This window comes from Salmo salar, chromosome ssa28, assembly GCF_905237065.1.
Source record: "Salmo salar chromosome ssa28, Ssal_v3.1, whole genome shotgun sequence".
NCBI lineage: Eukaryota > Metazoa > Chordata > Actinopteri > Salmoniformes > Salmonidae > Salmo > Salmo salar.
Genome location: NC_059469.1, coordinates 16,442,334 through 16,463,629, shown reverse-complemented (window position 1 = coordinate 16,463,629; position 21,296 = coordinate 16,442,334). Strand labels below are relative to the sequence as shown.

General features: G+C 44.6%; 2 protein-coding genes across 9 annotated transcripts; one reads left to right on the top strand and one right to left on the bottom strand.

Annotated features, from left to right (window-relative positions):
- Nucleotides 1-244: 244 nt before the first annotated feature.
- On the bottom strand, nucleotides 245-15,528 carry LOC106589598 (arylsulfatase G). 4 transcript variants are annotated; one of them, XM_014179774.2, is made up of 14 exons: nucleotides 10,297-10,354; nucleotides 10,031-10,173; nucleotides 9,099-9,341; nucleotides 8,623-8,810; nucleotides 8,447-8,494; nucleotides 8,189-8,306; nucleotides 2,758-2,904; nucleotides 1,903-2,099; nucleotides 1,744-1,824; nucleotides 1,516-1,624; nucleotides 1,241-1,361; nucleotides 1,017-1,107; nucleotides 702-841; nucleotides 245-381 (listed from the first exon to the last, which is right to left on the bottom strand). In XM_014179774.2, exons 3-14 carry the CDS (start codon nucleotides 9,326-9,328, stop codon nucleotides 286-288), a joined length of 1,566 nt encoding a protein of 521 aa, XP_014035249.1. In that variant the 5' UTR covers nucleotides 9,329-9,341; nucleotides 10,031-10,173; nucleotides 10,297-10,354; the 3' UTR covers nucleotides 245-285. The 4 variants fall into 4 exon arrangements, with proteins under 4 accessions (XP_014035249.1, XP_014035246.1, XP_014035248.1 ...); XM_014179771.2 differs by having other exon boundaries at nucleotides 257-841; XM_014179773.2 differs by lacking the exons at nucleotides 10,031-10,173; nucleotides 10,297-10,354 and adding an exon at nucleotides 15,447-15,528 and having other exon boundaries at nucleotides 257-841.
- On the top strand, nucleotides 9,674-20,297 carry LOC106589594 (monocarboxylate transporter 7). Of its 5 annotated transcripts, XM_045710404.1 has the most exons (8): nucleotides 9,684-9,833; nucleotides 13,748-13,857; nucleotides 15,428-15,590; nucleotides 15,820-16,074; nucleotides 16,471-16,614; nucleotides 16,719-16,847; nucleotides 18,647-19,669; nucleotides 19,866-20,297. In XM_045710404.1, the coding sequence occupies exons 4-8, from the start codon at nucleotides 15,837-15,839 to the stop codon at nucleotides 20,174-20,176; spliced, it is 1,845 nt and encodes a 614-aa protein (XP_045566360.1). In that variant the 5' UTR covers nucleotides 9,684-9,833; nucleotides 13,748-13,857; nucleotides 15,428-15,590; nucleotides 15,820-15,836; the 3' UTR covers nucleotides 20,177-20,297. The 5 variants fall into 5 exon arrangements, with proteins under 5 accessions (XP_014035233.1, XP_045566360.1, XP_045566361.1 ...); XM_045710405.1 differs by lacking the exon at nucleotides 13,748-13,857; XM_045710403.1 differs by lacking the exon at nucleotides 15,428-15,590 and having other exon boundaries at nucleotides 9,685-9,833.
- Nucleotides 20,298-21,296: the final 999 nt, after the last annotated feature.

Genomic DNA, 21,296 nt, shown 5'->3' with positions numbered 1-21,296 from the left:
CTTCGAATGTTTTGATTTTGGGTTAAAGTGAAGTTATTCGAGGGACAAACTAAACTGGTCTTAGATCAGTGTATTGGCAACTTCATCCTACTTATTGCATGGTCATATACTTCCCACCAGAGAGTGCTAGAGCAACCCAGAAGCCTCCGTGGTATTACTACACAAAAAGCCTGTGTACAGGAAAACACTTAATATTGGTAATAATACGGTGAATTGTCCTTGCTACGCAACAGCAGCTGTCTTCCCATGTTTCCCCTCAGAGCAGCAGTGAGCAATGTGTCTCAGTCAGTCCCCGGTACTGACCTCCAGGAGAATGACCCACAGTCCGGCCTCCTCACAACAGGCAGATGCTAGTTCTACTATTTGCTTTTCTTCTTCACTCTGTTTACATGAACACAGATGTAGGCTACAGGTCAGTGATTTCTACATTCCCATGGGCACGCACATACCTCCAAGAGCAAACAATTATTGGACTAAAACTAAAGTGTGTGTGTGTCTGCGTATCAGTCGGTCTTTTTTTCTGTGAATGTCAAACTGTGTGTAACTGAATGTGTGTGTCCTCAGCCCAGGGTGTGGCAGCGGCAGGCTGTGTGCCGGGGGTCACAGCAGGGGGCTGCTGATTGGTCTGTGGCGTAGTCGGCCGTGGACACTGATTGGTCAGTGGCAATGTCATAGAGCAGCGCCTCCCTCCACCTCCTCACCCTCTCATCCACCTCCTTGTACTCCTCCGTGGTGGGGTCCAGGGGTCTCTCCTCGCCCTTGTCGACAGACAGGTCAAATATCATAGGGGGGTCGTGGAGCTCCTGCCTCCCTGTAGACCCCCCACACGCCTCAGCCGCACCTGTAGGGGCAACATGTACTACAGTAAACTAAACTATCAATACTACTATTTCACTAAACTATCAATACTACAGTAGACCAATCAAATCTCAGTCAGTCACTCACTACACCTGACCAAGCATACCAATGGAGTTTATCCAGATCCCTTTTAGCCGTTACTTTAGCGGCTGTATTACCCGTGATGTAGAAGGCCTTGTGGCGCCCCAGTCTGACGGTCTGCAGGTCCCCATACTTCCCTGCAGCGCCACTGTTGGGGTGGAAGAGGAACTGCAAGTAGGGAGAGGAAGACAAATGAGAGAGACTCGTTCCAGAAATCCATCCGGTCATATTCCTGTTTCAGAGTAGTTCTACGACACTACATTTGTGTTATGACTAGCTCTGATAGCTCAGTGGGTCATACCTCATTTCCTGTTTCTTTGCCGTGTAGGAGGACGTCTGTGGCGTCGATACCGTCATAGCGTCTGTCCGATGGGGGGTTCACTCCAGCTAGGGAGAGGAGGGTGGGGAAGATATCCAGACCACTGGGAGAATGGAGAGGGGAGAGGGAGGGAGATCAGGAGAAAGAGGGGGTCAAGTTTGCACAAATAACGCAAAAGTGTAACATTCATTCACCTGTGTTTTGCATCTGAGCTGGGAGTAGCTTCAGATATATCTGTACTGTAATTATGACCAAACCTGAGCAGGGCAGAGCTGGTGCTGTTGGCTGGTACTCTGCCAGGCCAGTAGGACACTGTGGGCACCCTGTGCCCCCCCTCCCAAGTGGTCCGCTTGGCAGAGCCCCCACCTGACAGACAGGTAACAGACCAATACATGGACCATTGATGTCAATAAAACATAAGATTCATAATTTAGTTCAGTGAATTGATGCACTAGAATGCAAGTGCTGACCCAGGAAGTACTAACCTCTGCTGGTCTGCCACTTCCCCAGGAAAGGACCCACACTTCCTGCATACTGGCACTTTTGCTCCCAGGGGCCATTATCACCTGGAGAAAAACAAACAATACAGTGATGTTCAATGATCCAAATGGAAACATGATCGCTGGTAGTCAGTGATCACTCACCAGTGAACCAGATGAGAGTGTTCTCCTTGTCTGAGGCATCAGAGGCATTCTTTATTGCCCCCACCAGACCGTCCATCTCCCGCAGACTGGCAGCGTACACACCGCCCTCTGAGGGGTTGGGGGCGTAGGAAGGGGGGGACAGGGGGACGTGCATGTGTGCCAGAGCTACATAGAGCAGAAAAGGTTGTCCCCGTTCCCTATGAAGAAACATGTCATCATGATATTGATAACATAAAAGATCCCACATTTAAATGTTTGAGCACTGAGAAGGTATATTTGAGCTATGAGTATGGTAGGCTACTGTATATGCCTATAGATAGCCACTTGACTTGCTGGAGAAAGGGCAAGCTCTTCTCTTTGGCAGAGTGAGAGTTTATTAAGCCGTCACGAGACCTGATACTGTAAGCGATGGGCACTTCAAACAGGTGTGATGTAAAACGAGAGAGAGTCAGACTTACAGAATATTGTTCAGCACAAATAACCCCCTCTTAACACACATTTCTTACTGTTTAGGCAGCTGTGCTCTGACATTAGAGAATGGAACACCATCTTTGCTTTCGGAATCAGAATGTTGGCAAGAGACAGATTGTGAAATTGGGTTCTGAAAATAAACAGCACGTGCACTGACAAAAACATGTTACCATTTCTGTTCTAACAATCTGGGCTACATTCGTTCAGAACTATGTTCCCCTGCACTAACCTGTAAACATATCATGACATGACCAACATACAACTGTCTCATAGGCTATATCAACGGCAGCAACCCAAGTTACAGTACTGCATATGAGGGTTTTGTTCTATTAAATAGCTGTATGTTTTTTCCTGTCACATATATGTTTTATGGGCATATTTTACCTGGCTATGTGTATGACATTGAGTGCAGTGGATGTGTATCGCTGTGTTAGCCTCCACAGGTCCAGAGGCTGCTCTACAATGGTCCGGTTCTCAAACAGAGGCAGAGCCACTTTGGTGTAACAGCTGCTGTAACCACTCCTCTTCAATCTGGTTAAGTAGACAACACAAATATTCAGTATTAGGAGAATACAGAGTTCTGACTAGGGCTGTTACGGTGACCGTACTACCGCCACACCAGCGGTCAAGAGTCATGAAGGCAGTCAAATTCCACGTGACCGTTTAGTGGAACATTCCTGCTAATAGCCTGCTGCCGTGTGCTCACTGCTGCGCTTATAATGTGAAGAAATAGCCTTATAGTTTATCAACATTTTAAGCTAAACGTTCTGATCTGTTGCATCAGCCTCATTGGTTACATTTTTTTTTTTATGCTAATGGTTGTATTAATTTAGGATCTATCGCATCCCACAACTGTCCCAGACTATGTTTGGAATATTTATTTCTCGAATAGAATAGGTCGACCTTTGTACTATGGGGATAGTAAATTGACATAGGCTAGTGCTTTTGCTGTTCGTTAGGCCTACTCATCTTGTTGGCTGACAAAAATGAAATGTGGACAGTTGTTCCAATATCTTCAATATGCACCTCAGAATTGGATAAGTACGCGCGCAGTTGAGTCCCCGATGTGTCTGTCTTCACTTGTAGCTTATGAGAAAGACCCGATCATGTGACGAGCCATGTGAGTGAGAGGTGATTCGGAGCAAGCAGCACACAGGGAGAAGGGAATTAAAATTATTATATTCAGCCCAAGGGCACAATGACCACTGGCCACAAAATGCATGGATTTTTTAGGGGGCATTAGAGTCACACAAAGGGGATGCTGCCGGGAAATTCGAGGCATTATCAAATGCTTGTCAAATTGTGAATGAGAGACTGATAAAGTGTGTACAGCCTGCGCAAAAAACTAAGCAGAGCTCATGCCTTTCATGCTACTTTTTTCCAAACATCATTAGAGTCGCATCATGCAGCCTTAGAATGTATAAACATCATTCAGCTTTAGAATGTATAAACATATAGCCCAATGTTTGTATCACAACTAAAGTTACATTAATATCTCTAAAATAAGCATATAGGAGTAGCTGTTTCTTTATTAACCGCTCAACACAGAATAGCTGCATGTGTGCACTCCCGTAAATAGTTTGTAGAAAATATCCTTCCTGTTTTATTCAGCTTTGTTCAATTGTATTCTTCATGCTATAAAATACTATAAAATAATGCCATGGAATTCTAAGCAAATATTGTCTGCTAAATGAGCTAGTGGAGCCCACAGCCATTTGGCATAGCCAGATCAGGACAACTCAGAGTATGCTATTCTGTTCTTCTGAAATAGACTACATTTTCTTCATATCATGTTTCTTTTTTATCTTTCTTTTTTAAATGTAACCTTTATTTAACTAGGCAAGTCAGTTAAGAACAAATTCTTATTTACAATGACGGCCTACACCGGCCAAACCAGGATGACGCTGGGCCAATTGTGCGCTGCCCTATGGGACTCCCAATCACGGCCGGTTGTGATACAGCCTTAGACCTGTCTAAAAGAAATAATCAAATAAAATGTTATTAGTCATATGCGCCGAATACAACAGATGTAGACCTTACAGTGAAATGCTTACTTACGAGCCCTTAACCAACAACGCAGTTTTAAAAAAATACGGATAAGAATAAGAATAAGGAATAAAAGTAACAAGTAAACAAAGAGTAGCAGTAAAATAACAATAGCGAGACTATATACAGGGGGGTACCGGTACAGAGTCAATGTGCGGGGGCACCGGTTAGTTGAGGTAATATGTACATGTAGGTAGAGTCATTAAAGTGACTATGCATTGATGATAACTACAGAGAGTAGCAGCGGTGTAAAAGAGGGGGGGGGCAATGCAAATAGTCTGGGTAGCCATTTGATTATGTGTTCAGGAGTTTTATGGCTTGGGGGTAGAAAATGTTTAGAAGCCTCTTGGACATAGACTTGGCGCTCCGGTACCACTTCCCGTGTGGTAGCAGAGAGAACAGTCTATGACAAGGGTGGCTGGAATCTTTTACAATTTTTAGGGCCTTCCTCTGACACCGCCTGGTATAGAGGTCCTGGATGGCAGGAAGCTTGGCCCCAGTGATGTACTGGGCTGTTCGCACTACCCTCTGTAGTGCCTTGCGGTCGGAGGCTGAGCAGTTGCCATACCAGGCAGTGATGCAACCAGTCAGGATGCTCTCGATGGTGCAGCTGTAGAACCTTTTGAGGATCTGAGGACCCATGTCAAATCTTTTCAGTCTCCGAGGGGGAATAGGTTTTGTCTTGGTGTGCTTGGACCATGTTAGTTTGTTGGTCATGTGGACACCAAGGAACTTGAAGCTCTCAACCTGCTACACTGCAGCCCTGTCGATGAGAATGGGGGCGTGCTCGGTCCTCTTTTTCCTCATCTCCTTTGTCTTGATCAGGTTGAGGGAGAGGTTGTTGTCTGACCTCCTCCCTATAGTCTGCCTCGTCGTTGTCGGTGATCAGGCCTACCACTGTTGTGTCATCGGCAAACTTAATATTTTACATTTTAGTAATTTAGCAGACGCTCTTATCCAGAGCGACTTACAGTAATGAATGCATACATTTTTTTGTATTTTTTTTTTAGTGCTGGCCCCCCCGTGGGAATCGAACCCACAACCCTGGCATTGCAAACACCATGCGTTGCAAACACCATGCTCTACCAACTGAGCTACAGGGAAGGCTGGTGTTGGAGTCGTGCCTGGCCGTGCAGTCATGACTGAACAGGGAGTAGTACAGGAGAGGACTGAGCACACACCCCTGAGGGACCCCTGTGTTGAGGATCAGCGTGGCGGATGTGTTGTTACCTACCCTTACTACCTGGGGGTGGCCCGTCAGGAAGTCCAGGATCCAGTTGCAGAGGGAGGTGCAGGATCCAGTTGCAGAGGGAGGTGTTCAGTCCCAGGGTCCTTAGCTTATTGATGAGCTTTGAGGGCACTATGATGTTGAACGCTGAGCTGTAGTCAATGAATAGCATTCTCACATAGGTGTTCTTTTTGTCCAGTTGGAAAAGGGCAGTGTGGAGTGCAATAGAGATTGCATCATCTGTGGATCTGTTGGGGGGTATACAAATTGGAGTGGGTCTAGGGTTTCTGGGATAATGGTGTTGATGTGAGCCATGACCAGCCTTTCAAAGCACTTCATGGCTACAGACGTGAGTGCTACGGGTCGGTAGTCGTTTAGGCAGGTTACCTTAGTGTTCTTGGGCACAGACACTATGGTGGTCTGCTTAAAACATGTAGGTATTACAGACTCAGACAGGGAGAGGTTGAAAATGTCAGCGAAGTCACTTGCCAGTTGGTCAGCGCATGCTCGCAGTACACATCCTGGTAATCCGTCTGGCTCTGCAGACTTGTGAATGTTGACCTGTTTTACTCACATCAGCTGCGGAGAGCGTGATCACACAGTCATCCAGAACAGCTGCTGCTCTCATGCATGTTTCAGTGTTATTTGCCCCAAAGCGAGCATAGAAGTAGTTTGGGCAGCTCTTGGCTGTGCTTCCCTTTGTAGTCTGTAATGGTTTGCAAGCCCTGCCACATCAGATGAGCATCAGAGCCAGTGTAGTACGATAGTACGATTCTATCTTAGTCCTGTATTGACGCTTTGCCTGTTTGATGGTTCGTCGGAGGGCATATAAGCTCTTATAAGCTTCCGGGTTAGAGTCCCGCTCCTTGAAAGCGGCAGCTCTAGCCTTTAGCTCAGTGGGGATGTTGCCTGTAATCCATGGCTTCTGGTTGGGGTATGTAGGTATGGTCACTGTGGGGACAAAGATATCGATGCACTTATTGATGAAGCCAATGACTGATGTGGTGTACTCCTCAATGCCATCGGGGGAATCCCGGAACATATTCCAGTCTGTGCTAGCAAAACAGTCCTGTAGTTTAGCATCTGCTTCATCTGACCACTTTGTTATTGATCTAGTCACTGGTGCTTCCTGCTTTTTGATTGTAAGCAGGAATCAGGAGGATAGAATTATGGTCAGATTTGCCAAATGGAGGGCGAGGGAGAGCTTTGTATGCGTCTCTGTGTGTGGAGTAAAGGTGGCCCAGAGTTCTTTTTCCTCTGGTTGCACATTTAACATGCTGATAGAAATTTGGTAAAACGGATTTAAGTTCCCCTGCATTGAAGTCCCCGGGTACTAGGAGCGCTGCCTCTGGTGAGCTTTTTCTTGTTTGCTTATGGCGGAATACAGCTCATTCAATGCAATCTTAGTGCCAGCCTCTGACTGTGGTGGTATGTAAACAGCTACGAAAAATACAGATGAAAACTCTCTAGGTAGATAGTGTGGTCTACAGCTTATCATGAGATATTCTACCTCAGGCGAGCAATAGCTTGAGACTGCCTTAGATATCGTGCACCAGCTGTTATTTACAAAAATATAGTCCGCCACCCCTTGTCTTACCAGACGCCGCAGTTCTATCCTGCCGGTGCAGTGTATAACCAGCCAGCTGTATGTTGATAGTGTTGTCGTTCAGCCACGTCTCCGTGAAGCATAAGATATTACAGTTTTGAATGTCCTTTTGGTAGTCTAATCTTCTGCGTAGGTCATCTATTTTATTGTCCAAAGACTGCACGTTTGCTAGCAGAATGGAAGGAAGTGGGGGTTAATTCAATCGCCTACGAATTCTCAGCGGCCAGCCGGTCCTCCTGCCCCCTTTTCTCCACCTCCTCTTCATGCAAATAACGGGGATCTGGGCCAGTTCCCGAGAAAGCAGTATATCGTTCGTGTTGGTCAGACTCGTTAAAGGAAAAAAAGGATTCTGCCAGTCCGTGGTGAGTAATCACAGTCCTGATGTCCAGAAGTTATTTTTAGTCATAAGAGATGGTAGCGGTAACATTATGTACAAAATAAGTAAAAAAATAAGTTACAAACAACGCAAATAAACTAACAAAAAAACACAATCGGTTGGGGGAACGTAAAACATCTGCCTTCTTCACCTGCGCCATCTTAATAGCCTACAATATAATGGCTTTATTGTGAAGGTGTAGGCTATATTACATGGATTTATTAGACTTGTTAAAATGTAGATGTTCCAAAGGTCTGCATCAGCGGCTTGTAGGCTATGTGTGGAAGACAGGACGTCCTAAATGTGTTTATGTTAATTAACGGTCAATTACTGTGAAACGGCAGTTATTTGCTTGACAATCACCGGCTTACAAGATTTTGTGACCGCCACAGCCCTAGTTCTGGCAAGTAAATGTATGATTCATGCAGGAAAAATGATATTTCTGGGTCTCAAATTAGGATCTAGCCCAGTCTGTATAGACTCATCTGTCTATGAGAGCAAACAAAGACCCCTGTGTATGTTTGTGTACCTCTGTTAACCATGAGCATACAACCCCCACCTGTTGTGTAGTATCTGTGGTCCGGGGGGACAGGGAGGGCAGGAGGGCAGGTCGTAACCAGGCAGGTCTGTACAGCCCATATCATTACTGTATGGGATCCCCAGGTAGTAGTCGAAACCTGCCCACAGAAAGCAATAAGACACTCGTTGTTTAAGTCCTCACATTCACTGTAACACCTGCACTACTGTGGCTTCATGCAGATAGATATAGTAGGTATAATATGTCAACAATTTAACTCAAGAATCCAATGCCTCTTACCTCTGTTGGTGGGACTATACGGACCATTGTGCCCTAGATGCCATTTACCTGCACTTACAACAGAGAAAACACAACGGGTTAGAACAGAATAAAATAGAATAGAGCAGGATAGAATAGAACAAAACATAATAAAATATAGAACAGAATAAAATAGAAGAGGTCTCTTTGCCTCTCACCGATCATGGCTGTGTAGTATCCACCCTGGTGCAGTATCTCGGCCAGGGTGGTCTCAGAGAGGGGTAGCCCCCCCACGGATCCCACAGCGAAGTTATGTGTGACCCCGTTCCTCAGGCCGTGTCGGCCTGTGAGGAGAGCAGCACGGGACGGGGAGCAGGTGGAGGCTGGGGAGTGGAAGTCTGTCAACCTGGAGGACACAGATGAAAGGGGTTATGGAGGACAAAATGGGTTTTGAACAAATAAAGTGGTGGTGACCAACACTTGTTCTGGACTAGAGAGTTACAGGGTGTGCAAATACTTACAATACATAAGTAAGACATGTGTAGCTCATGATTCAATAATGGTATTTGACACCAGGACTGGAACTAAAGCCTTTACCTCCTGTAGCAGTTATCCATGACAGTTCTATCCTGTGAGAAAAAGCCTACTTTAAGTTAGGCTAGTTGGTTAGTGAACAGGCTAACAAGAGCTGTACCTCATTCCTTGCTGGGCCATCAGATCCAGATGAGGGGTTTGGCTTGACCTCTGACCCACCTGCTGGTTGGCTCCTAGGTCTCCCCATCCAATATCATCTGCCAGAATGATGATGAAGTTGGGTCTCCTGCTGCGGGTCCTGTCCCCAGCTTCATTCTGGCTCACTGTGTGGAACAGTAGCCCACAGAGCAGTGTCCCAGCTAATAGGAGCAGGAAGACACTCCCTGCCATTCTGGTTCAAGACCTGGGAGAGTGACAGAGTAAGACAAGGCAAAGAACTGATCAAAACTAAGGTCCCACGAGACACTTTTATAGCAGCTTTGGGTTGAACAATGTATTATTCATTACTATAACAATTATAACAATCATGGTCAACTGCACACAGGCAGCACTCTGACAGTTATTAGGTGCAGGGGGCTGCAGTAGACTGATATAGGACCGAGCTGACTGATTGTAACCTGATCCCCTTAACCCCTGTGTTTCTTCATGAGTGTGTGTGTGGGGGTGTGTAGGTGTGTGTGTGAGTGAGAGTATGTGTGAGAGAGAGAGAGAGAGAGAGAGAGAGAGAGAGAGAGAGCGAGAGAGAGAGAGACAGAGAGAGAGAGAGAGAGCCACAGTAAGGTTGTCACTGGTTTCACCGGTCATAAACTGAACAGCACACAAGATTACCACACAGCACAATGTGAAAAACATTTGGGAAAGAGACAGATCTTTTATCTCTAAAACTGAAAAACAGGTAAGATTTATGCAATACTAATTTTACTATCTTGAAGTAAAGATTCTGTATCTGACTGAGAAGTATTGATTGAAAAGGAGCAACAAGTGAGCTGGCAAAGAGTAAACAAACCTACAGTTATCTACAATCCACGTTACCAACAGCATGAGACCTATACTATGGGTAGTTCAACGCTGTCCTTCACAAACACGTGCTACCTTTAAATTGAAGACGCGGGCTTTCCTCTCCTCAGCTCTCCTTTCCTTAATTCATTCTTCAAAATATTGGAGAAGTGGAAGCAATATGGCAGAGACCCACCCTGGGGATTTGCTTTCACCGGTGGTTATTCGAGATCAGTCCACTAAAGGTGAGGAATAAGGTTAGGAGCCTAAAGTTCTGTTCTCATTATAATAATTATTTAGACAGTTCCAAATTAGTGAGATTTTTCAGTTAGTAAGTGAATGTTATTTATAATAAGGTTTACCTGTAGAAAATGGATGGTCCTCCCTTTGGCAAAATAGTTTACCTAAACCCTATCTGAACGCAAAAAAATAAGAAGACCCTCCCCTACAGCTAAATTAATAATTAAAACAAAAGTGGACGGCGTTTACCCGCACTTCTTGGACAGACCAGGCAGAGCCTCAAATATGAGAAACTGTTCTTCGTCCTGTAGCCTACATGGCAATGCGGAATTTTGATAGTGCAAAGGGCTGCAGGTCAGGAGGTTGTGGGTATGCAGACCACCGTGGACATGAGTAGGGGTGCAAAGATCTCCTTTATAGTAAAAGCACTGCATTAATCTATCATCGTATATAGAAAAAATAGCATTTTCTAATTAATTTGACATATTAGAGGAATATTTTTTTATACCACAATAATTACCGAAATTACAGCCTAAGAATGGACAAAGAAATAGGCCTATGTGTTCATTTTATCACATTTCTCCCATGCCAAATCAGTGTGTCTTGTTTGCAACGAAACTGTCCGTTTGCAAATAATTACATCCGAGACGTCATTATGAATCTGAGCATTGTACTTTCAAAAGTTAGGCCTACATTTCTAACCCAGACAGAGTAGGCCTACCGACACAGAACAGTGTAAGCTTTAACTGTTGGCTACTCTTCTTCCGTGGCTTAACCCAACGAGAGAAGGTCGTTGGGTTAAGTCTTTCCCTAAAAGTGTTTCCCTAAAAGCTGTCTGGGTTTAAACATCTTCTATTGTACAGAAAGTTAATAGCTTAATCAATTGACAGTGAAAGGATTAGATTACTTCATAAGCAAAGTCAGCCTCTGAAGGTCAACGAAACTAAACAATGATATCCCCATTTGCATCGGAGTCACGTCTTTCCTGGGTATTTTACAGCTTGTTTCTAACATAAAGCATCGCAGACTAAAGCTCTGTTATAGATCACTTTATATAATCGGATACATTTGATTTTCTTCAAAATCATTTGCCATTTTCTGTAATAAAAAGGTATGCCTATGGCATATCCTCTCATCATACCCCCTCAATTCGAGTTTTATGGTGGGTGGAGGAATTGACCCACAAATCCAGCCTATAGCCTAAACATATAGGCCTATCTATTATTTCTTAAAATGGGAAGAAATAGGCTCCAACACAAAGCACTCGTTGTTAGTAAGACCCCCATGAAATGGACAAAAATGAATGGCAACTTATTGGCATTGGGAGAACCATACACAATCGCAAATACCACTCAAATGGACGGCAGTTCATCAAAACCATATTGCAACCGGGAACATTGCAAATGCAAAGTGTAATAAACCAAAATTCCCATAGGGGATGAGCGCCCTCCACCATAGATTTTCATATGGGAAATGGTCACAAAGTCAGGTCCCAAGGGTGAAATTTTCAAAATCTAATTTTTTTCAAAATGTTAAAACCTCATTAAAAAGTGCTTTGTTTTGCCAATTATACATATTTTTAGGTCAATTATACATATGTAGTAACCGTACGGACATACATTTGTCTTCTTTTATTGAGTTTGTCCATAAGGCTATATTTTGTCCATTTGCAATATATGATCATAGGAAGTCGGCTTCCGAACCAAAAAGTCAGTGTACCATGTACAAATGGCATATGAAATGTCCAAATGGCATATATACTGACCAAATGATATATATCACTTTGTTAAGCCCTGAATCAACCTAGAAGGTTTATTTGTCATGTTTGATCATAGGAAGTCATAGGAAGTAAGAATTTCTCATTGATGTTGATTCAGCATGTCCATTTCGTAATGGGAAGTCCTTATGGATATACATTGGCAATGGACACTGTCAACTTGCAGAAGAGCATATTCACACTGACAATATAGAATATGTGTAATGGACACTGTCTAATCGCTCATTGGTGTTGATTTCAGCCTGTCCATTTGGTGATGTTAAATCCCTCATTAAATACATTGGAAATGTACAATTGTACACTGTCCATTGACAATGTCTTACAATGGGCATTTAACATCACGAATTGGACATGCTCTAATATACTGCAGAAATGCCCAATTGAATGGCTCGTTGAACTCAGGATGGCCGAGCAGTGATAGACGTTCCTGAGTTTCAAGTCTTTACGTTAAGAACTGACTGATTTATAGAGGGTTGAATGCAGTGTTTTTCACTAACTACAAGTTGTGAAATCAAAACCACTTTTAGGGTGAATTTAACCACTCCCGGTTGCTCCAGGAAGCTAAGAATCAACACAGGTAATCCTCATAGTGGCCTGATGGATTGTCATTGAAGACAGTTTGATTTGGCAATTATAACCCACGAAAGCATCAGGTTGAATTTAGGGGAGGAGGCAATGTATTCCTATGGGGAGAGATGTCATTGTAAACTGTCAGAAGAAAACACCCTGTTTTCACTGTTAAGGGTTAATTCTACACGGTCAATGTTAGGCTTGCGCATTCTCCTATATTCCTTTCACATTCCACAACCTTGTGTTTCCTTTCAAATGGTACCAAGTATATGCATATCCTTGCTTCATGGCCTGAGCTACAGGCAGTTAGATTTGAGTATGTCATTTCAGCCGAAAATTGAGGGAAAAAGGGGTGGATCCTTAAGAGGTTTAACTCGGGTCAAACGTCTCAGGTAGCCTTCCACAAGCTTCCCAAAATAAGTTGGGTGAACTTTGGCCCATTCCTCCTGACAGAGCTGGTGTAACTGAGTCAGGTTTGTAGGCCTCCTTGCTCGCACACGCTTTTTCAGTTCTGCCCACACATTTTCTATAATATTGAGGTCAGGGCTTTGTGATGGCCACTCCAATACCTTGACTTTGTTGTCCTTAAGCCATTTTGCCACAACTTTGGAAGTATGCTTGGGGTCATTGTCCATTTGGAAGACCCATTTGCGACCAAGCTTTAACTTCCTGACTGATATCTTGCTTCAATATATCCACATAATTTTCCTCCCTCATCTATTTTGTGAAGTGCACCAGTTCCTCCTGCAGCAAAGCACCCCCACAACATGATGCTGCCACCCCCGTGCTTCATGTTTGGAATGGTGTTCTTCGGCTTGCAAGTCTCCCCCCTTTTCCTCCAAACATAACGATGGTCATTATGGCCAGACAGTTCTATTTTTGTTTCATCAGATTAGAGGACATTTCTCCAAAAAGTACGATCTTCGTCCCCATGTGCAGTTGCAAACCGTAGTCTGGCTTTTTTATGGCGGTTTTGGAGCAGTGGCTTCTTCCTTGCTGAACGGCCTTTCTACCCTCCTGATATAGGACTCGTTTTACTGCAGATATAGTTACCTTTGTACCTGTTTCCTCCAGCATCTTCACATTTGCTGTTGTTCTGGGATTGATTTGCACTTTTCGCACCCAAGTACATTCATCTCTAGGAGACAGAATGCGTCTCCTTCCTGAGCGGTATGACAGCTGCATGGTCCCATGGTGTTTATACTTGCGTACTATTGTTTGTACAGATGAACGTGGTACCTTCAGGCGTTTGGAAATTGCTCCCAAGGATGAACCAGACTTGTCAACAATTGCTGATTTCCCCATGATGTCAAGCAAAGAGGCACTGAGTTTGAAGGTAGGCCTTGAAATACATCCAAAAATTTGACTCAAATGATGTCAATTAGCCTATCAGAAGCCTCTAAAGCCATGACATCATTTTCTGGAATTTTCCAAGCTGTTTAAAGGCACAGTCAACTTAGTGATTGTAAACCTCTGACCCACTGGAATTGTGATACAGTGATTTATAAGTGAAATAATCTGTCTGTAAAGAATTGTTGGAAAAATGACTTGTTTCATGCACAAAGTAGATGTCCTAAACGACTTGCCAAAACTATAGTTTGTTAACAAGAAATTTGCAGGCCGGACTCAGGGTTTGAATATCCATTGCTGTGTGTAATGCAGCCTATTTTTATTTACACCATCCCAGCAGCTATCTTACTAATTAAACTTTGTTCTGTGCATCTCCGAGCATGCACTTCGTAGCCAATAGCCTATAGATCATTTGATTGAGACCACACTAAATAGCCAGTTCGCAGATGTAAATGAGAACTTGTTCTCAACTGGCCTACCTGGTTAAATACAGGTGAAATTAAAAAATAATATGATATTGAGCGCCCAGCAGAGAATCAGAGATGAGGGGCGGCATTCGGCACACATCGATATGTAGCCTAATAATCAACTCATTATAAAACACTCCGAAATATTGAAACGTAATTAATGACAAATGACATGACCCTTCCTTCCCCTGGACGAGATTTAAATAATACTAACCCCTCCCCTTGACTGAAACTGAAAAAGCATGACCCTTCCCCATTTTCCTACTGTAAATACAGGTTTTTCAAGAGGCCCAATAATCACCTCTGTAGCCTAGTTAGAATACTTTTCATTGTGGTCTAACATTAATTACTGATTAAAATACTTTGGCAGCTTATAGCTTACAGCTTATAGCCAAATCGGTTAGATGCAAAATATCTAGAAGGCCCTAGAATGTAAGAGAACATGATGCCATGGGCTAAGACAAGTAAAGTAGTATCGGTGTTATACTTTAGGCTAAGTCAAGTCTATAGAGGGCTTACATTTATCTGCTGTTTGTCTTTCCTTTGGCTGAATGAGATAACGTGTTGGCACATTAAACATTGGTGTGGGTCGACCCACACAGATCTATACACACACTTTTGGTTATAAGACAGACAAGTCAGAAAAGACAAGTCAGCACTGCAGCAGCATAGGTTATGACCGTCGGAATGGATGAGTTACCAATGCCATAGGCTATTCACCAATGACATCAAGGGATGGCATTGCTCATTCATTCGTTGAGAAAAGGCTAACTGGATATGTGGAACGACAATAAAAAGGCAGTGAGTGAAACAGGTTTATGTGTGTGTGAATTGTAGTTATTGTTGCGTAATTGACGATGTGCTAATTAGCGCTGCTGCATTGATTAGGATCCTTGATGCAAAGTAACAGTTGCGTTGATGTAGCTTTTCAGGACACGTTGCTTGCTATATTGTTCCGGATGTAAGCAGCAACAACTTTCATCATAACATTGCCTGAAACGACAATAGTTTGCAAGTTGCAACTTTGTACCTAACATATGAAATTGATAAAGGATACTTTGTATTGACATTTTGCCATGTAATCCACAGGTAACAGTGATTGTATTACCGCTTTACAGTGACGTCTTGCTTGCAGAGTTATTGCGGACTCGAAGAACGTGCACGTTCACGCCAACAATGCGCGTTCACACATACCCACAGTGACCAAAGAGGGTTCGTTACAGTTGGGAGGGACTGACTCAGAAAGTCACATGTAAACTGCAATTTTTTTAATTTACTCTTCATAAATCAGCTAATCCTAGCCTTATATATATATATATATATATATATACACACACACACAATGTTAATATTAACATATTAACCTTATACCATACCAATAACATTTGCATTATTAACTATGTATTTATTTTCTTCCCAATCACAAGTGTTGTTTACTTGTTACCTTTTCTAAAAGTTCTCTATTGCCCCCTTCCCTACAGCATCTTCTGCTCCAACTATGACAGTGTGGGGGTCCAGAGTGAAGCGCTACATGGGGCCTAACGTCTACACGGCTCCCCCAGATGGTGGCTGGGGCTGGGTGGTGGCGGTCTGCTTCTTCCTGGTGGAAGTGTTCACCTACGGAGTCATCAAGAGCTTGGGCATCTTCCTCCAGGACCTGATGGGGGAGTTCGGGGAGAGCAACAGCCGAGTGTCTTGGATCATCTCCATCTGTGTCTTCACTATGACTTTCACTGGTGAGACTGGGGATGGGGGATGAGAGGGTCTAGGGCAGGGGTTCTTAAGCTTTTTCAGCTCAAGACCCAAATGAGGAATTGACTGTCCTCTCGTGAGCCAAATGGTTCTCCAAATTAAGAAGACATAGTGCATGATTATAGATGTATTCTCATAACTCATAAACTCTCACATGCCCAGGGCCCACTTTGGGTCCAGACCCATAGTTTAACAAACCCTAGTCCAGGGCAATTCTGGTTCTGAAGAGCTGCTGAGTGTGAAGGCTTGTGTTACTGTGCCAGACTGCTTGACCTCATAATAATGTTTTTAGGGTGATATTAACTGAAAAAGGTCAGATGCTCTATAGTGTGTCATATCTTGGCGCTAACAAGAGATACCTATCCGCTCTCTCCTCACAGCTCCTCTTGCTTCTATAATGACCAACCGATTTGGGTTCCGGCCAGTTGTTATGATTGGTGGACTCCTCATCTCCATAGGAACCATCGCCAGTGGCTTCACCAACTCCATCAACGAGATGTACATCACCATCGGACTCGTTGCAGGTAAGACAAAACAAATACACACAGGATATTGACCATCATAACTGTCACAGCGGCACCAGTGTTGTCACCAGTGGGTGTGCATGTGTGTCCTCTCCCCTCCACAGGTCTGGGGTACTGTCTGACCTTCCTGCCCACCGTCACCCTACTGTCTCAGTACTTCTCCCAGCGACGCTCCCTGGTCACAGCTGTCGCCTCCACGGGAGAGTCCTTCTCTGTGTTCGCCCTCGCCCCAGGTAAGAGGTCACAGTGGGACTAAAAGCCTCTGCTTACTAGCAAAGTTTCTCTTTAAAAATACAATGTTTCAGTTTACCAACCTTCCCATTACCTTAATCTCACTTTTCTCAATTGCTTTTTCTTTTAAAATTAACCCGCATTTAATTTGAGGTTGGATTGCATACCCTGACTACTATAGTATTGTACACTGCTCAAAAAAATAAAGGGAACACTTAAACAACACAATGTAACTCCAAGTCAATCACACTTCTGTGAAATCAAACTGTCCACTTAGGAAGCAACACTGATTGACAATACATTTCACATGCTGTTGTGCAAATGGAATAGACAACAGGTGGAAATTATAGGCAATTAGCAAGACACCCCCAATAAAGGAGTGGTTCTGCAGGTGGGGACCACAGACCACTTCTCAGTTCCTATGCTTCCTGGCTGATGTTTTGGTCACTTTTGAATGCTGGCGGTGCTTTCACTCTAGTGGTAGCATGAGACGGAGTCTACAACCCACACAAGTGGCTCAGGTAGTGCAGCTCATCCAGGATGGCACATCAATGCGAGCTGTGGCAAGAAGGTTTTCTGTGTCTGTCAGCGTAGTGTCCAGAGCATGGAGGCGCTACCAGGAGACAGGCCAGTACATCAGGAGACGTGGAGGAGGCCGAACGAAGGGCAACAATCCAGCAGCAGGACCGCTACCTCCGCCTTTGTGCAAGGAGGAGCAGGAGAAGCACTGCCAGAGCCCTGCAAAATGACCTCCAGCAGGCCACAAATGTGCATGTGTCTGCTCAAACGGTCAGAAACAGACTCCATGAGGGTGGTATGAGGGCCCGACGTCCACAGGTGGGGGTTGTGCTTACAGCCCAACACCGTGCAGGACGTTTGGCATTTGCCAGAGAACACCAAGATTGGCAAATTCGCCACTGGCGCCCTGTGCTCTTCACAGATGAAAGCAGGTTCACACTGAGCATGTGACAGACGTGACAGTGTCTGGAGACGCCGTGGAGAACGTTCTGCTGCCTGCAACATCCTCCAGCATGACCGGTTTGGCGGTGGGTCAGTCATGGTGTGGGGTGGCATTTCTTTGGGGGGCCGCACAGCCCTCCATGTGCTCGCCAGAGGTAGCCTGACTGCCATTAGGTACCGAGATGAGATCCTCAGACCCCTTGTGAGACCATATGTGGGTGCGGTTGGCCCTGGGTTCCTCCTAATGCAAGACAATGCTAGACCTCATGTGGCTGGAGTGTGTCAGCAGTTCCTGCAAGAGGAAGGCATTGATGCTATGGACTGGCCCGCCCGTTCCCCAGACCTGAATCCAATTGAGCACATCTGTGACATCATGTCTCGCTCCATCCACCAACGCCACGTTGCACCACAGACTGTCCAGGAGTTGGCGGATGCTTTAGTCCAGGTCTGGGAGGAGATCCCTCAGGAGACCATCCGCCACCTCATCAGGAGCATGCCCAGGCGTTGTAGGGAGGTCATACAGGCACGTGGAGGCCACACACACTACTGAGCCTCATTTTGACTTTTTTTTATGGACATTACATCAGTTGGATCAGCCTGTAGTGTGGTTTTCCACTTTAATTTTGAGTGTGACTCCAAATCCAGACCTCCATGGGTTGATACATTGGATTTCCATTGATTATTTTTGTGTGATTTTGTTGTCAGCACATTCAACTATGTAAAGAAAAAAGTATTTAATAAGATTATTTCTTTCATTCAGATCTAGGATGTGTTGTTTAAGTGTTCCCTTTATTTTTTTGAGCAGTATATTAAAAAAAAAACTCCCCCATCTGCTCCTCAGCATTCTCTGCTCTGAGGGACTGTATCGGCTGGCGTTACACTCTGGTGGTGATCGGAGCTCTGCAGGGCATCATCATCATCTGTGGAGTTTTGCTAAGACCCATCTTCATCAGACCTGGACCAGCCACGGAGACAGAGACAGGTGGACTGGCTGACCAAGAGCTGAAGGCTCTGGATACTCTGAACAGACAGGAGGAGTCCTACACTAAGGAGAGATTGTACACTAAGGACAGTTCATATGCTAAGGATAGCTCTTACACACTGCAGAGTTCCTACTCTCAGGAGAACAAGCTGACTCATTGTTACTCCCTGAGCTCTGGAGAGTCTGAGGACTCTGGGGTCCAGTCCCTCCATCACCAGGTCCTGAATGATGGTAGCAAGGCAGGGGAGGAGATTCCTCTGAAGGGGAAAGAGGAGAAGGGAGAAAAGGGGGGGAAAGAGAGAAGAGAGAAGGAGGCGTCTTCACAGCTGTGCTTAGGAAGCAAGAAGGAGATGGAGAAGGATGAGGAGCAGACACCGACAGTATCCGCCCAGAAGCCAAAACTCCTTGACTTCTCCGTGCTGAGAGAAGGCAGCTTCATTTGCTATGCTCTCTTCGGCCTCTTCGCCACATTGGGTTTCTTTGCCCCTCAGCTCTACATCATCGAGCTGAGCGTGAGCCGTGGCGTAGAGCGCGACCGTGCAACCTACATGCTTTCCACCATGGCGGTTGCAGAGATCTTTGGTCGCATCTCCATTGGTTGGGTGCTAGGCAGGAAGCTGTTTAGAGGCAGGAAGCCCTTGGTGCTGCTAGGATGTGTAGTCCTGCTGTGCCTGGTGCTGGTGGCCTTTACCCTGGTGTGGGAGTTCTGGGGTCTGGCGATGTGTTGTGGGTTCTATGGTTTTTTTATGGGCACTGTGTCATCAACGCATATACCCATGCTGGCAGAGAAAGATGTGGTGGGCATAGAGAGGATGGCGTCAGCCGCGGGAGTCTATGTGTTTATACAGAGCTTCGCTGGGCTGGCCGGACCACCTCTAGGAGGTAAGAGATGCATTCAGGTCTCATATTTATTCACAGCTCTCTGTCATGTCATGTCTCTTTTGCTCTCTCTCTCACTAATGATAGATTTACCATTTGTTTTATTTTCATTATCATCAAATGAAATAACTTGATTAATTTGTGCATCATTTTTATGAATGAATTTTTTCAACTTATAAAAATGTTATTGTACTCTCAGGTGTTCTGGTGGACCTGACTCAGAACTACGGCTCAGCTTTCTACTCCTGTGCGGTGGGTATGGGTTTGGGAGCTGTGTTCCTGGGACTGGTACGACCAGCCAAGAGAGGCTTGCTCTGCTGCAGCAAGAGGGGGCCTCAAAATTGCCCAGAACCCCTGCAGGTGGGGCCAGGGAACCCTGTACCTCAGCGAGAGGGGAAGGAGACCCAGGACAGAGACAGTCTTCAGGACTTCCTAGAAGTTGACCTTGAGTTGGACCAGAAACAGGAAATCATTACTGAAAAAGGCCAACTGATGACAATCTCTACTTGAAAAGACATCACACAACTCAGAAGGAAACCCCATAAGAGTCTGAACTGAAGTCTTGGTTAAGCTAGTGCTGATTGAGACAAATCAGACAAATATGTGAATAAAGACTGCCATGGACGGATAAGGAATCTCTATCCTGTGATTTCAGATCTGGTTTTGGGAGTCTGGAGAGGTTTCATATATCCAGTCACTCACACTGAATAAAGGAAAGGGCATACTGAACATCCTGGATGTAAGGGGTGAAATGAACACTACAATCTTTGTTGTAAACTGAGACAACAATGTTATTATGGCTTCCATGAACATCAAAACACTGTGTTTTAGCTCATGGTACTGTTAGAGAGGATATACAAACAATATGTAGAGGCCAGTCATTAGATTTATGAAGTCAGCTGGGAAACCTTATTACGCTCACACTTGATTTCAAAGGTCAATTGTAAGGCAACTAGCTACAATAGGATTGTGAGTTTGCTCCCAAAAGTAACATTATAGTTGATTCAACTTACAATTGTATCTCATTTGGGAGTAAAGCTGAACAAACATACATTTTCAAGTTGAATTGTATGTTCACTCAACTTTTAATTTTAGGTTGAGTGAACATACGCTGATCAAAAATATAAACGCAACATGTAAAGTGTAAAGCCCATGTTTCATGAGCTAAAATTAAAGATCTAAATTGTCCATACGCACAAAAAGCTTATTTCTCTAAAATGTTGTGCACAAATGTGTTTACATCTCTGTTAGTGAGCGTTTCTCCTTTGCCAAGATAATCCATCCACCTGACAGGTGTGGCATATCAATGAGCTGATTAAACATCATGATCATTACACAGGTGCACCTTGGGGACAATAAAAGGCCACTCTAAAATGTGCCGTTTTGTCACACAACACAATGCCACAGCTGTCTCAAGTTGAAGGAGCGTGCAATTGGCATGCTGACTGCAGGAATGTCCACCAGAGCTGTTGCCAGAGAATGTCATGTTATTTATCCACCATAAGCCGCCTCCAACGTTGTTTTAGAGAATTTGTCAGTACGTCCAACCGGTCTCACAAGCGCAGACCATGTTTATGGCGTTGTGTGGGTGAGCAGTTTGCTGATGTCAACGTTGTAAACAGAGTGCCCC